General features: G+C 52.7%; 1 protein-coding gene across 8 annotated transcripts in view; it reads right to left on the bottom strand.

Moving 5' to 3' along the window:
- Nucleotides 1-16,737, bottom strand: part of LOC132818021 (steroid hormone receptor ERR2-like) — a 53,061-nt gene that overhangs the window by 21,636 nt on the left and 14,688 nt on the right. Inside the window, exons 2-5 of one of the 8 annotated variants that reach the window (XM_060828618.1) lie at nucleotides 10,816-10,932; nucleotides 6,692-6,799; nucleotides 4,448-4,472; nucleotides 2,314-2,471 (exon numbers count right to left, since the gene is read on the bottom strand). In XM_060828618.1, the coding sequence (XP_060684601.1) occupies nucleotides 2,314-2,471; nucleotides 4,448-4,472; nucleotides 6,692-6,799; nucleotides 10,816-10,932 (408 nt within the window). Of the gene's footprint in view, nucleotides 1-2,313; nucleotides 2,501-4,178; nucleotides 4,187-4,447; nucleotides 4,473-6,639; nucleotides 6,800-10,815; nucleotides 10,933-16,737 lie in introns of all 8 variants that reach the window. The other 7 variants (XM_060828616.1, XM_060828615.1, XM_060828617.1 and 4 more) reach the window with 7 other exon arrangements.

Raw genomic sequence — 16,737 nt, 5'->3', positions numbered from 1 at the left:
GGAGAGAGAGAGAGAGAGAGAGAGAGAGACGGGGGGATGGAAACAGAGAGAGAGTGAGAGAGAGAGAGAGAATGAGACGGGGAAAGAGAAGGGAGAGAGAGAGAGAAAGACTGGGGGACGGAGCAGGGAGAGAGAGAGAGATAGACAGAGAGAGAGAGAGACAGGGGGATGGAAAAGCGAGAGAGAGAGAGGGAGAGAGAGAGAGAGAGAGACGGAGTAACAGAGCTGAGAGAGAGTGAGAGAGAGAGAGAGAAAGATAGAGAGACGGGGGAACGGAGCAGGGAGAGAGAGAGAGAGAGAGAGAGAGAGAGAAAATGAGAGACGGGGGGACAGAGCAGTGAGAGAAAGAAAGAGAGAGAGAGAGACAGAGAGACGGGGGGATGGAAACAGGGAGAGAGAGAGAGAGAGACGGGTGGATGGAGCAGGGAGAGAGAGAGAGAGAGAGAGACGGGGGGATAGAGCAGGGAGAGAGAGAGAGAGAGAGAGAGACGGTGGGATAGAGCAGGAGAGAAAGAGAGTGGGGGAGAGAGAGAGAGAGAGAGACGGGGGGATGGAACAGAGAGAGAGACGGAAAGACAGGGGGACGGAGCAGGGAGAGAGAGAGAGAGAGAGAGACCGGGCGATGGAGCATAGAGATAGGGAGAGAGAGAGAGAGATAGAGAGATGGGGGGATGGAGCAGGGAGAGAGAGAGAGAGAGAGAGAGACGTGGGTCGGAGCAGAGTGAGAGAGAGAGGGAGAGAGACGGGGGGGGGGATGGAACAGAGAGAGAAAGAGAAAGACAGGGGGACGGAGCAGGGAGAGAGAGAGAGAGACGAGGGGACGAAGTCAGGGGAGAGAGAGAGAGAGAGAGAGAGAGAGACAGGGGGACGGAGCAGAGAGAAGGAGAGAGAAAGAAAGAGAGAGAGAGAGAGTAACGGGGGGATGGAGCAGAGAGAGAGAGAGAGAGAGACGGAGGGACCTAAAAGAGAGAGAGTGAGAGAGAGAGAGACGGGTGGATGGAGCAGGGAGAGAGGGAGACAGAGAGAGGGAAAGATGGGGGAAAGAGCAGGGGGAGAGAGAGAGAAAGAGAGAGAGACGGGGGAACGAAGCAGGGATGGACAGAGAGAGAGAGAGATGAGGGGACGGAGTAGGGAGAGAGACAGAGAGAGAGAAAAAGACGGGGAACGGAGCAGGGATAGAGAGAGTGAGAGAGAGATAGAGAAAGAGAGAGAGAGAGACGGGGGGAACAGAGCAGGGAGAGAGAGAGATAGAGAGAGAGAGACGGGGGGACAGAGAAGAGAGAGAGAGTGAGAGAGGGGGGGAGAAAGATAGAGAGACGGGGGCTACGGAGCAGTGGGGGGGAGAGAGAAAGAGAGAGAAAGACGGGGAGGAGAGAGAGAGAGGGAGAGAGAGTGAGACAGAGAGACGAGGGGATGGAGCAGGGAGAGAGAGAGAGAGAGAGAGAGAAAAAAAAACGGGTGTACGGAGCAGAGAGAGAGAGAAATAGAGAGTGTGCAGATTCTGGGTAAGGTGTTAAAGTGCATTCCACACCAAGCTGTGGGCCAGGGCCTGGTAAATCAGAGTGCGATTCAGGGCTGGTTCTTGTTCTTAGCCAGCACAGACCGAAGGGGCTGATGGGCTATGTCCCCCCTGTGCTGGGGACCTGTATGAAAGGCAAATCACATCCAAAAATCTCTCCAGTGCAGAAACAGGCCATTCGTCCCATCACATTTGTACTTACTCTTCATACAGCATTCCACCCAGACCCAGTCCTTTACCCCGTCCCTCTCATCCACCCTGACCTGCACATTCCTGAACACCGTGGGTAATTTCCCATGGCCAATCCACCCTGACCTGGATTGTGGGAGGAAACACACACACACACACACAGAGCTCAATGGGCTGAGTGGCCTCCCCTGCTCCAATTTTCAATATTTCCCTGTTTAATATTATAAAGAAAGCTTTAAAAAGAGTGAAGCTCCCTTTATACAGTCCAATTGTACACAGTCGACAATCACTCTCGGTGCAGTGGTAGTGTCCCTCCCCCTCAGCCAAGAGGTGGGTCATAAAATGTGTGCTCAGGTGAACTTGAAAGTATGTCCAACAGGTGAGTGAGTGAGTGAGTGAGGAGGCTGTGGATTTGTTGGAGTGAGTGAATAATTCAGCTCAGTTTGTTGCCTGGCAACTTGGGTAAGAGCTGGTCAGGAACAGTGTAGGCCCGGAATGGAGCCAGTGTTTCCTGAACCACAGGCCCCCAGAGCATGGGCTGACAGGCAGCTCCCCATGCTGTGGCCCACTCCCCATCCAGGCTGACTATCAGTCTCTGCCCTTACCTGGGATGTGCTTGGCCCAGCCTATGGTCACGACCAGCTCCCTGTCAGCGAGGTCACACAGTGTGGTCAGGGCTTTGATGTCGGTCTCGGGGATCGTGGGATCCGGCATGGCGTAAATCTTCTCAGGTTCGGCCACCAGCAGGTGCGATACAATCTTACTCACTACAGCAAAGAGAGGGAAGCCACTCTGAGTCTCAGCAGCAACATGAAAAACAAAACAGACGCGTGACTCAAGAAACCGAAAGCAGACCAGGTCCTTGCCCAACGTAAGGGGAGCAGGATGGAATTTACACAAGGAACTCAGCAACAAGGGGCCATGAATGGCCTTGACAAATAGAGAACCCCAAGGCATCTTATACGTATATTAGGAGCCAGAGGGGAGCTTGGGAAAGGGTAGGAGAGAGTATACACATGGAGCCAGAGGAAGTGGGTGGGGTCCTAAATGAGTACTTTGCATTGGCACGCACCAAGGTGAAGGACATGATGATGGTCAGATTAAGGAGAGGTGTCTTGATATTCTCGGGAATGTCGATATTAAGAAGGAGGTAGCGTTGAGTATCTTGAAAAACATGTAGGTAGTAAGGCCCCAGGATCTGATGGGATCTATCCCAGGATATTGAGGGAGGCAAGGGAGGAGATTGCTGGGGCCTTGACAGAGATTTTTATATCCTCTTTACCCACAGGCAAGGTCCCAGAAGGTAGGAGAATATCCAGTATTGTTCTTTTTTTAAGACAAGTGTCAGGGATAATCCAGGAAATTACAGGCCAATGGGAGAGAAATTATTGGAGAAGGCTCTTAGGAACAAGATTCACTCACATTTGGAAAAAAATGGATTTATTAGGAACGTCAGCACTGCTTTGTGCAGGAGAGAACTCATCTCAAATCTGATGGAGCTTTCTGGGGAAGTGACAAAGATGATTGGTGAGGGTGATGGTGTTTACATAGACTTCACTAAAGCATTTGATAAGGTCTCTCATGGGTGGGTGGTCCAGAAGATTAAGTCAGATGGAATCCACAGTGAGTTGATGTTGGATAGTCACAGAAGCCGGAGTGTATTTGTGGAGAGGTGTTTTTCTGACTGGAGGTCTGTGACAAGTGGTGTCCCTCAAGGATCAGTGCTGGGACCTCTGTCGTTTATAATGTATAGAAATAATTTGGATGAAAGTGTAAGCGGTCTGATTAGTGAGTTTGCAGATGGCAAAGTTGTTGGAGCTGTACATCGTGAGGGAGGAGATCAAAGAATACAGCAGGATGTAGATCAGTTGGAATGTTGGGCAGAGAAAGGGCAGATGGAGTTTAATCTGGACAAGTGTGAGGTGATACATTTTGGGAGGTCAAACGCAAGTATAAAGTAAATGACAGGAGAGATCTTCGGGTACAAGTCCACAGTTTCCTGAAAGTGACATCACAAGTGGATAAGGTGGTACAGAAGGCATATGGCATACTTACCTTCATTGGTCAGGGCATTGAGTATAAAAGTTGGCAAATCATGGTACATCTGTACAAGGCTTTAGTTAGACCACATTTGGAGTATTGTGTGCAGTTCTGGTCTCTACACTATAGGAAGGATGTGGAGGTTTGGAGAGGGTGTGGAAGGGGTTTCCCAGGATGTTGCCTGGATTGGAGTGTATTAGCTATAAGGAGAAGTTGGAAAAACTTGGATTGTTTTTGTTAGAGTGTTGGAGGCTGAGGTGTGTGACCTTATAGAAGTTTATAAAATGATGAGAGGCATGAATAGGGGGATTGTCGAAGTCTTTTACCCAGGGTAGGAATGTCAAATACTAGGGACATGGGTCTAGAGGGGGAAAGTTTTAAGGTAATCTCTGAGGGGATGGTTTTACACAGCAGGTAGTTGGTGCATTACCAGGGGGACTACCACAGCAGAGATTATAACAAAGTTTAACAGGCATTTAGACAGACACATGAGCAGGAGGTGAAGAGAGGGATATGGACCGTCTGCAGGCAGATGGGATTAGTTTAGACTGGCATCATGGTCAGCACAGACTTGGTGGGCCGAAGGGCCTGTTCCCGTGCTATACTGTTCTGTGTTCTATCCCAATCTCCAAAGTTTCGGAACAAAGCTGAGAGATCAGTGACAGCAGCTGACAATGTCCAACTCTCCCCGCCTGCAGCACCTCAACTACACCCTCCACCAGCACTCAGGGCACCTCGCCCAGCTAGATATTTCATCCAAACACCCAGAGTAAAGCTCCCTCTACACTGTCCCCCATCAAACACTCCCAGGACAAGGACAGCACGGGGTTAGATACTGGGTAAAGCTCCCTCTACACTGTTCCCCATCAAACACTCCCAGGACAATGACAGCACGGGGTTAGATACAGAGTAAAGCTCACTCTACACTGTCCCCCATCAAACACTCCCAGGACAGGGACTGCACTGGGTTAGATACAGAGTAAAGCTCCCTCTACCTGTCTCCCATCAAACACTCCCAGGACAGGGACAGCACTGGGTTAGGTACAGAGTAATGCTCCCTCTACACTGTCCCCCATCAAACACTCCCAGGTCTGGGACAGCACGGGTTTAGATACAGAGTAAAGCTCTCTCTACACTGTCCCCCATCAAACACTCCCAGGACAGGGACAGCATGGGGTTAGATACAGAGTAAAGCTCCCTCTACACTGTCCCCCGTCAAACACTCCCAGGACAGGGACAGCACCAGGTTCGATAAAGGGTAAAGCTCCCTTTACACTGTCCCCATTAAACCCTCCAGGACACACTGTAAATGTAGAGTAATGCGGACTGGGTTGGGTGGAACAGCCTTTGGAAGGTCAGTATGGACCTGTTGGGCCAAATGGCCTGTTTCCGTCCTCCATTTAGCCATTCCCAGGATGGTCCAGAGTGATTATGGAGAGGTGGGGGATGTGTCAGGTAGTGCTGATGGGGGTTAGGGGATGTGCTAGGGGTGATTGGGGATGGGGTTGGGAGTGTGTGTGTGTTGGGGGGATGGGGGGGGGGGGCGGAAACCTGACCCATTGTTGGGACAGAGTCTGTCACTGAGACAGCGGGATGGTTCCCCAGGAGGAGGCGCTGACAGTCCCCACATTAAACAGCACAGCACCACCACCCCCACCCCGCCCCAGCCCAACCCCCAACCCCCAACCCCACCCCCACCCCGCACCAGCCCAACCCCCAACCCCCAACCCCAACCCCACCCCCACCCCGCACCAGCCCAACCCCCAACCCCCAACCCCAACCCCGACCCCACCCCAGCCCAACCCCCAACCCCCAACCCCACCCCCACCCCGCCCCAGCCCAACCCCCAACCCCCAACCCCAACCCCACCCCCACCCCGCACCAGCCCAACCCCCACCCCCACCCCGTCCCAGCCCAACCCCCAACCCCACCCCCCTCCCCGCACCAGCCCAACCCCCAACCCCCAACCCCGACCCCACCCCAGCCCAAACCCCCAACCCCAACCCCGACCCCACCCCAGCCCAACCCCACCCCCACCCCGCCCCAGCCCAACCCCCAACCCCAGCCCAACCCCCACCCACACCCCGCACCAGCCCAACCCCCAACCCCCAACCCCAACCCCGACCCCACCCCAGCCCAACCCCCAACCCCCAACCCCAACCCCGACCCCACCCCAGCCCAACCCCCACCCCCACCCCGCCCCAGCCCAACCCCCAACCCCAACCCCAACCCCACCCCAGCCCAACCCCCACCCACACCCCGCACCAGCCCAACCCACAACCCCCAACCCCAACCCCACTCCAGCCCAACCCCCAACCCCCAACCCCAACCCCGACCCCACCCCAGCCCAACCCCCACCCCCACCCCGCCCCAGCCCAACCCCCAACCCCCAACCCCAACCCCGACCCCACCCCAGCCCAACCCCCAACCCCCAACCCCAACCCCGACCCCACCCCAGCCCAACCCCCACCCCCACCCCGCCCCAGCCCAACCCCCAACCCCACCCCCCTCCCCGCACCAGCCCAACCCCCAACCCCGACCCCACCCCAGCCCAACCCCCACCCCCAACCCCAACCCCGACCCCACCCCAGCCCAACCCCCACCCCCACCCCGCCCCAGCCCAACCCCCAACCCCCAACCCCAACCCCGACCCCACCCCAGCCCAACCCCCACCCCCACCCCGCCCCAGCCCAACCCCCAACCCCCAACCCCAACCCCGACCCCACCCCAGCCCAACCCCCACCCCCACCCCGCCCCAGCCCAACCCCCAACCCCCAACCCCAACCCCAACCCCACCCCAGCCCAACCCCCACCCACACCCCGCACCAGCCCAACCCCCAACCCCCAACCCCAACCCCGACCCCACCCCAGCCCAACCCCCAACCCCCAACCCCAACCCCGACCCCACCCCAGCCCAACCCCCACCCCCACCCCAAGGATTACGCGGTCTCTTGGCTGGCGATGGCAGCTGAAGGGGGGATGGGCTGTGATCAACATCCAATCGCCTCTTGTATTTCTGACGGCCACCTCGCACCCTGTCCAGACGTACACCTGGGGGGGGGAGTGGGGTGGGGGGGGACAGGGGGGGAGAGAGAGAGAATGTTAATACACCTCAGACTCAGTGTCAACTAGAGTTGGTTTGGGATCGGACGGGGAGAGGAGGGTGAGGGGAGGGTGAGGGGAGAGGAGGGGAGTGGGAGAGGAGGGCGAGGGGAAAGGAGGGGAGGGGAGGGTGAGGGGAGGGGAGGGGGAGAGGAGGGCGAGGGGAGAGGAGGGGAGGGGTGAGGAGGGTGAGGGGAGAGGAGGGGGGAGGAGGGGAGGGGAGGGGAGGGGGAGGAGGGGGGAGGAGGGGAGGGGAGGGGAGGGGGAAGGAGGGGACGGGGTGGGGAGGGGAGAGGAGGGGGTGGAGAGGGGGAGAGGAGGGGGAGGGGTAGGGAGGGGTAGGGAGGGGGAGAGGAGGGGAGGGGCAGTGTGGGCACAGACAGGGTGGGTTGGTGAGGGGCGTGGAATTTGAAAACCTGTGCCCACACCTCCTCTCTCACCTCTATCCAAGGCCCTAAAGGGGCCTTCCACATCCATCAAATGTTTACCTGCACATCCACTAATATCATTTATTGTATCCGTTGCTCCCGATGTGGTCTCCTCTACATTGGGGAGACTGGACGCCTCCTAGCAGAGCGCTTTAGGGAACATCTCCAGGACACCCGCACCAATCAACCACACTGCCCTGTGTCCCAACATTTCAACTCCCCCTCCCACTCTGCCGAGGACATGGAGGTCCTGGGCCTCCTTCACCGCCGCTCCCTCACCACCAGACGCCTGGAGGAAGAACGCCTCATCTTCCGCCTCGGAACACTTCAACCCCAGGGCATCAATGTGGGCTTCAACAGTTTCCTCATTTCCCCTTCCCCCACCTCACCCTAGTCCCAAGTCTCCAACTTGGCACTGCCCTCTGGACCTGTCCATCCTCCTCCCCACTTTCTGCTCCACCCTCCTCTCTGACCTATCACCTTCTCCCCCCCCTCCACATTCATCTACCTATCGCAATCCCAGCTCCCATCCCCCCCCAGCCCCACCCACCCCTCCCATTTATCTCTCCACCCTAGAGGCTCCTAGCCTCATAGCTGATGAAGAAACGTTGATTCTCCTGCCCCTCGGATGCTGCCTGACCTGCTGTGCTTTTCCAGCAACACTCTCTCGACTCTGATCTCCAGCATCTGCAGTTCCCCCCTTTCCATCTCCTCACAACTCTACAATCCTGCCCAGTTTTGTGACATCAGCAAATTAGGAATTGTTGTGTTTGGTTTGTTCAGCCAGGCCTGGTGTATATAAATATAACTATAAATCCAGGCTGGGCCGGAGCTCTGGAACAGGAGGGTGTATTGGAGAGAGAGCAGAGTGATTATAAAGATGGTTCCAGGCATGAGGAATGCCAGTGATGACGATCGGGCGGAGGAGGTGGGACTGTTCCCCCAGGAGTGAAACAGTAGTGAGTAGGTTGGACAGAGGAGGGAGGGAGACACTGTTCCTGTTCATAAAAGGGCCGTGGGTGAGAGGGTAAAAAATGAGGTCTGCAGATGCTGGAGATCACAGCTGAAAAAGGGCTTATGCTCGAAACGTCGAATTCCCTATTCCTGAGATGCTGCCTAACCTGCTGTGCTTTGACCAGCAACACATTTTCAGCGTGGGTGAGAGGGGCAGAGATTTAAAGTCAGGTGGAAACAAATGGCGAACTGATGTGACGGAGTGCACTTTCACACAGCGAGGATCCGGGATGGGACCTGGAGATGTGGTGGGGACAGGTTCACCGCAGGGATACCGGGATAGGACTGGCTATCCCACACTGCCACTGGGTATCGGGGGAGGAATGGTGTTCAGGGATATTGAGGGAAGGTACCAGGACTGACACCATCACTGGGGCTGAACCAGGAGACTGTTGCACTGACAATAATAAAGGTCACATTCCTGATTGACAGTGAGGCCCACATGACCACTGGCTATCCCACACGGCCACTGCCATCCCACACTGCCACTGGCTATCCCACACGGCCACTGCCATCCCACACTGCAGCTGGCTATCCCACACTGCCACTGGCTATCCCACACTGCCACTGCCATCCCACACTGCCACTGCCATCCCACACTGCAGCTGGCTATCCCACACTGCCACTGGCTATCCCACACTGCCACTGCCATCCCACACTGCCACTGGCTATCCCACACTGCCACTGGCTATCCCACACTGCCATCCCACACTGCCACTGGCTATCCCACACGGCTATCCCACACTGCCACTGGCTATCCCACACTGCCATCCCACACTGCCACTGGCCATCCCACACTGCAGCTGGCTATCCCACACTGCCATCCCACACTGCAGCTGGCCATCCCACACTGCAGCTGGCTATCCCACACTGCAGCTGGCTATCCCACACTGCCCGGAGCTCCACACAACCTGTTCCCACCGGGATCCATACCCCGAGGATCCTTTCCTACCCCACGTGCTGGTCCAAACCCAGCAGGAATTTCAACTTCTCCCTTTGGTCTCTCCCTTCTCCATGAGCAATATCTTTGGGAATTTTGTTCCCAGGTTAGATCACTCTATAGACACATCTGACATCAACAGGGAGCTTTACTCTGTATCTAACCCCGTGCTGTCCCTGTCCTGGGAGTATTTGATGGGGGACAGTGTAGAGGAAGCTTTACTCTGTATCTAACCCAGTGCTGTCCCTGTCCCTGGGAGTGTTTGATGGGGGTCAGTGTAGAGGGAGCTTTACTCTGTATCTAACCCAGTGCTGTCCCTGTCCTGGAAGTGTTTGATGGGGGACAGTGTAGAGGGAGCTTTACTCTGTATCTAACCTCGTGCTGTCCCTGTCCTGGGAGTGTTTGATGGGGGACAGTGTAGAGGGAGCTTTACTCTGTGTCTGATCCTGTGTGTGATGGTCGGGGGGGAACAGTGTAGAGGGAGCTTTACTCTGTGTCTGATCCTGTGTGTGATGGTCGGGGGGGGACAGTGTAGAGGGAGCTTTACTCTGTGTCTGATCCTGTGTGTGATGGTGGGGGGGGACAGTGTAGAGGGAGCTTTACTCTGTGTCTGATCCTGTGTGTGATGGTCGGGGGGGACAGTGTAGAGGGAGCTTTACTCTGTGTCTGATCCTGTGTGTGATGGTCGGGGGGACAGTGTAGAGGGAGCTTTACTCTGTGTCTGATCCTGTGTGTGATGGTGGGAGGGGGACAGTGTAGAGGGAGCTTTACTCTGTGTCTGATCCTGTGTGTGATGGTCGGGGGGGGACAGTGTAGAGGGAGCTTTACTCTGTGTCTGATCCTGTGTGTGATGGTGGGGGGGGGACAGTGTAGAGGGAGCTTTACTCTGTGTCTGATCCTGTGTGTGATGGTCGGGGGGGACAGTGTAGAGGGAGCTTTACTCTGTGTCTGATCCTGTGTGTGATGGTCGGGGGGGACAGTGTAGAGGGAGCTTTACTCTGTGTCTGATCCTGTGTGTGATGGTGGGGGGGGACAGTGTAGAGGGAGCTTTACTCTGTGTCTGATCCTGTGTGTGATGGTGGGGGGGGACAGTGTAGAGGGAGCTTTACTCTGTGTCTGATCCTGTGTGTGATGGTGGGGGGGGACAGTGTAGAGGGAGCTTTACTCTGTGTCTGATCCTGTGTGTGGTGGTGGGGGGGGGGACAGTGTAGAGGGAGCTTTACTCTGTGTCTGATCCTGTGTGTGGTGGTGGGGGGGGACAGTGTAGAGGGAGCTTTACTCTGTGTCTGATCCTGTGTGTGATGGTGGGGGGGGACAGTGTAGAGGGAGCTTTACTCTGTGTCTGATCCTGTGTGTGGTGGTGGGGGGGGACAGTGTAGAGGGAGCTTTACTCTGTGTCTGATCCTGTGTGTGGTGGTGGGGGGGGACAGTGTAGAGGGAGCTTTACTCTGTGTCTGATCCTGTGTGTGATGGTGGGGGGGGACAGTGTAGAGGGAGCTTTACTCTGTGTCTGATCCTGTGTGTGGTGGTGGTGGGGGGGGGGGAGCGCAGGGTGATGTTTGAACAATGGCTCCTTTTCTCACCTTCCTTCAGCATTCCGACTTTCAGACACTTCATAAAGCGACAGGCCTGGCAGGATTTCCGTCTCCGTTTGGTGATTTCACACTCATTGGCGGCAGGGCAGCTGTACTCGATGTTACCTGGAGCAAAGCACCGAACACGTTACCCTGGGCACACCCGGCCTATATCCCTCCAAACCCTTCCTATTCATATCCCCATCCAGATGCCTTTTAAATGTTGTAATTGTACCAGCCTCCACCACTTCCTCTGGCAGCTCATTCCATACACACACCACCCTCTGTGTGAAAAAGTTGTCCCTTAGGTCTCTTTCATATCTTTCCCCTCTCACCCTAAACCTATGCCCTCTAGTTCTGGACTCCCCCACCCCAGGGGAAAGACTTTGTCCATTTATCCTATCCATGCCCCTTATGATTTTATAAACCTCTATAAGGTCACCCCTCAGCCTCCAACGCTCCAGGGAAAACAGCCCCAGCCTGTTCAGCCTCTCCCTGTAGCTCAATTCCTCCAACCCTGGCAACATCCTTGTAAATCTTTTCTGAACCCTTTCAAGTTTCACAACATCTTTCCGATAGGAAGGAGACCAGAATTGCACACAATATTCCAACAGTGGCCTAACCAATGTCCTGTACAGCCGCAGCATGACCTCCCAACTCCTGTACTCAATACTCTGACCAATAAAGGAAAGCATCCCAAACACCTTCTTCACTATCCTATCTACCTGTGACTCCACTCCCCATCAAACTCCTCCAGGGACAGGGACAGCACAGGGTTAGATACTGAGTAAAGCTCCCTCTACACTGTCCCCATCAAACTCCTCCAGGGACAGGGACAGCACGGGGTTAGATACAGAGTAAAGCTCCCTCTACACTGTCCCCCATCAAACACTCCCAGGATAGGGGCAGCACAGGGTTAGATACAGAGTAAAGCTCCCTCTACACTGTCCCCCCAATCCCAGGACAGGGACAGCACAGGGTGAGATACAGAGTAAAGCTTCCTCTACACTGTCCCCCCAATCCCAGGACAGGGACAGCACAGGGTTAGATACAGAGTAAAGCTCCCTTTACACTGTCCCCCATCAAACATTCCCAGGACAGGGACAGCACATGGTTAGATACAGAGTAAAGCTTTCTCTACACTGTCCCCCATCAAACACTCCCAGGACAGGGACAGCACGGGGTTAGATGCAGAGTAAAGCTTTCTCTACACTGTCCCCCATCAAACACTCCCAGGAGAAGGACAGACAGGGTTACATACAGAGTAAAGCTCTCTCTACACTGTCCCCCATCAAACACTCCCAGGACAGGGACAGCACGGGGTTAGATACAGAGTAAAGCTCTCTCTACACTGTCCCCCATCAAACACTCCCAGGATAGGGGCAGCACGGGGTTAGATACAGAGTAAAGCTCACTCTACACTGTCCCCCCAATCCCAGGACAGGGACAGCACAGGGTGAGATACAGAGTAATGCTCCTTCTACACTGTCCCCCAATCCCAGGACAGGGACAGAACAGGGTTAGATACAGAGTAAAGCTCCCTCTACACTGTCCCCCCAATCCCAGGACAGGGACAGCACAGGGTGAGATACAGAGTAATGCTCCTTCTACACTGTCCCCCCAATCCCAGGACAGGGACAGAACAGGGTTAGATACAGAGTAAAGCTCCCTTTACACTGTCCCCCATCAAACACTCCCAGGACAGGGACAGCACAGGGTTAGATACAGAGTAAAGCTCCCTCTACACTGTCCCCCATCAAACACTCCCAGGACAGGGACAGCACGGGGTTAGAGACAGAGTAAATCTCCCTCTACACTGTCCCTATCAAACACTCCCAGGACAGGGACAGCACAGGGTTAGATACAGAGTAAAGCTCCCTCTACACTGTCCCTATCAAACACTCCCAGGACAGGGACAGCACAGGGTTAGATACAGAGTAAAGCTCCCTCTACACTGTCCCCCATCAAACACTCCCAGGGACAGGGACAGCATGGGGTTAGATACAGAGTAAAGCTCCCTGTGCACTGTCTAATCCAATTTATTGTGTTGGCTGATTGAAGGTCAAAATTGTTTATACAAATTTGACAATGATTGCATTATTTTGTACACATTACCATGAATGACTTGAGTACACTTTAGGAATGATCTCCCCCAGAGTTCTGAGATTTTAATTTGCGGTGTTCCTTGTAGTGCCTTGTAACTGCTCCTAACAGTCACAGGTTATAATTCCACATCACCTGATGTAGGAGCCACGTTCCGAAAGCTTATGATTTCCCCTAAAACCTGTTGACCTCTCGGCTGGTGTGGTGCGCCTGTTGGCTTTGTTACCCCCAGTCCGACACTGGCACCTACACATGCTGTTCCTGACAGAGTATCGTTTTGTTTTGTTTTAAAGGAAGCTATCTGGAGGAAGTGGTCACTCATATTCCTATCTGTTTACAGGGAATGTTTTGATTGTATTGGGGAGCGATAACCACTCACTGGAGGCAACGTTTAAGAAACAGAAACTACACCAGTTCTGGAGCTGCTTTCCTGTACATTGTAAAACGTTTCTATCAGGTTAACTGGAGTTTGTAAAACACAGAACGTTTCTTTGAGGGATTTACCAAATGTTGTGTGGAATGTTAGTCAGACATTGTGGAGGGCAGTCAGAGCACACTCAACACATGGACTGACAGAAGGTGAAAGAGTTGGCAGCACATCCTCCTTCTAATTATTTATCAAAATTACAAAGTGTTACAAATTCACAAAGATGAAGCTTCCCATTACATTACAGAAAGTAAGTCTCAAACCAAACAGAAACTGCTGCAGATATTCAGCTAGTCAAACAACGGAGACAGAAAATCCATGACCCATGTTTCAGCTCCTAGTGATGTGGAGACAATCTTCCCAATTTATCAGAGACTTTGTTTCTAAGACGTTAACGCGAGAGTCCAACACGTTATTGAGTGAGCTTCCATCAAGACCCTTTCATTAGGGAGAGTTTCCAAACAGGGGACTGAATATCTGTGACACAACCCAATCTTTTGAAAACATTTCCAACATAACATCCAGGAGGGATGGCTGTGTAAATTCCCAAACAATTTCTGGAAACTGTCTCAATCACATGACAAACAATGTTCCTGCCCAACACAAATGCAGTTTCCACACATTACACCCATCGTCCCCAGCACGGTCTACTCAGTATTATCAACATAACCAGTGGGTCTTGTTAATGTAGTGGATAGCCTATATTGAGGACATCATTGAGAGTGGCGCTGACACGCTGTGAAGGTAAACTCACAATATTCCTACTGAGCCATAAAGCTGCTCTTTCAGAGAGGCAGGGAGGGAGAAAGAGAAAGAGAGAGAGAGAGCTGACTGGTGGAGGTTTAACCTGCGGGTTATCATGCCTCAGGCAATGGGACAAATCTCCAATAATAGCTTCAGTTGGAGCAAGAATTGAACCCGTACTGTTGGCAGCACACACCAACCATCCAGCCAACTGAGCTAACCGATCCCTACACATGTTATACAGTTTATTCCAAAAGCATCACAACAATCCCTGTATTATTAACGGTACCTTTAACATTGAACAAGATTAATCAAAACAGTTCAAACTCCTTTGCACTTTCTAATGCCTAATTTAATCAATATAAATGGATTATAAATACATTATGTCGTGCTTCCAGCAGTTCAGAAATTGTAAATTATATGCACGTTCTCAAGGGAATTGGACAATAACTTGGAAAGGAAAAACATTCCAAGGTCTCGGCATAAAGCGGGAGATTGGCTCCGGGTTCCAATGCTCAACTGAAGGGCCAGTGCAAGTCCATTGGGCTGAATGGCCTCTTCTTGCACAGTAACCTTTCTGTAATTATTGTCAATTCAGATCCTGCACATTGTGGAGAGTGCTTTGGGAACATTGTTAAGAATATCTCTTCCATATTATGTAGAGAGTTCTCACATTAATATTGTAAAAACATATATAATATTATCCTTTCTGGAATTTAGATTTTCAAAATTAGAGTTTGGGTCAGTCCTGTAGGTTTTTACTTTTGAAAGGAAAGTCACTTGAACAATGACCTAAATCCATCATTTCTCAGGAGGCGTGCAGATTCAGTTCACTGTCTGAAAGGCTCCTGAAGTGTTAATGGATAAAATGTTGATGCCGTTGAGTTTATGACAGACCGTGTAAACATGTTAAGGCCATTCATTTGGGTCTTGACTTCAGAAAAGAAGGTTCAAGGTCTCAGTTCAGAAGAGGCCAGTTCCTGCAGGAAAGATGAGTCCAGGAATGCAGCCACTGCAGCGGGAACAGGGTGGAGTCTCTGCACCTTCCAAGTCAGGGGAGTCTGGGAAGGAAATCTCTAAGCTGGCAGAACTGAGAAAGTTTGGGCTATCAGAATTACTAAAAGTCTCAGAAAGGAATCATAACCAAATAGTGTTAACGGTTCGAGGAGAAGAAATGGGGAAAGTCAGTGAAGCAAAAACTTACACGAGCTGAGTTAAGAGTGAGGTTTCTCTGGGAGTGATTTGCTGGAATGGGTGATGTTGGAACAATAAAAGGGACAGGGGCATAAATCTGTCTGTGGGTGACATAAAGATCGATCAGGAGGCTGCCAGGGAGGGGGAAGGTGTTAGGTTACAGGAGGATACAAACGGGTTGGTCAGATGGGAGATCAGTAGCAGATGGAGTTTAACCCTGATCACTGTGAGGTGATTCACTTTGGAAAAAGCAACAAGACAAGGGAGCACTCAGTGAATGACAGGACACTGGGAATCTCAGAGGGACACTGGGAATCTCAGTGGGACACTGGGAATCTCAGAGGGACACTGGGAATCTCACAGGGTCACTGGGATCTTGGGGAGCTTGTCCACAGATCCCTGTACGACGTACAGCAGGTTCATCGGCTGGTTAAGGCGGGATTGGGACACTACGTTATCAGTTGTGACATAGATTGTAAGAACAAGGAGGTGATTCTGGAGATGTACAGGACTATAGTGAGGCCACAGCTGGAGTACTGTGGGCAGTTCTGGTCCCCACACTATAGGCAGGATGGGATAACACTGGAGGAGGGGGGGGGGGGTGGGAGGGTGGGGGGAGGAGATTCTCCAGGATGTTGCCGGGAATGGAGCAGTTTAGCGATAAACACCAGAAATGTCATAACATTCCAGGCTTTGAGCCGAATGCAGGAACGTGGGGCTGGTGTCGGATGGTTGGTGCACACATGATGGGTTCAGAGAGAAGGCTATGAAGGGATTTGATAGAGACATACAAGATGATCACAGGATTAGATAGGGTGGACAGTGAGACTCTTATTCCTAGGATGATGATGTCAGCGTGTACGAGGGGGTATAGCTACAAATTGAGGGCTGATAGGTTTAAGACAGATGTCAGAGGCAGGGTCTTTACACAGAGAGTGGTAAGGGGGTGCCATATTAGGGAGATTTAAACAATCCTTGGATAAGCGCATGGATAATTTGGCATAGTGTAGAGGATGAGCTGAGAATAGTTCACAGGTCAGTACAACATCGAGGGCCGAAGGGCCTGTTCTGCGCTGGGTTATTCTATGTTCTACATAAATGGGCAAAAACCTGGCAAATAGAATATAATTTGGGAAAATATGAAATTGTGCATTTTGGAGGGGGAACAGAAGAATAGAACATTATTTAAATGGAGAAACTGTGCAGAAAGCTGCAACACACAGGGACAGCAGGGACCCAGGAAGACACAGGATCTTGGCCTCATTTCAAGGGGGTTGGAGTATAAGAGGAGGGAAGTCTTACTGTAACTGTATAAGGTGCCAGTGAGACCACACCTGGAGTACTGTGAGCAGTTTTGGTCTCATTATTTGAGGAAAGATATAATTTCATGGAGGCAGTTCAGGGAAGGTTCACTCGGATGATGCCTGGTGTGGTGGGATTGTCTCATGAGTAAAGGTTAAACT

The sequence above is a fragment of the Hemiscyllium ocellatum genome, chromosome 8 (genome assembly GCF_020745735.1).
Source record: "Hemiscyllium ocellatum isolate sHemOce1 chromosome 8, sHemOce1.pat.X.cur, whole genome shotgun sequence".
Taxonomy (NCBI): domain Eukaryota; kingdom Metazoa; phylum Chordata; class Chondrichthyes; order Orectolobiformes; family Hemiscylliidae; genus Hemiscyllium; species Hemiscyllium ocellatum.
The sequence above is the reverse complement of the archived record's forward strand: the minus strand, read 5'-3'. Positions and strand labels throughout refer to the sequence as shown.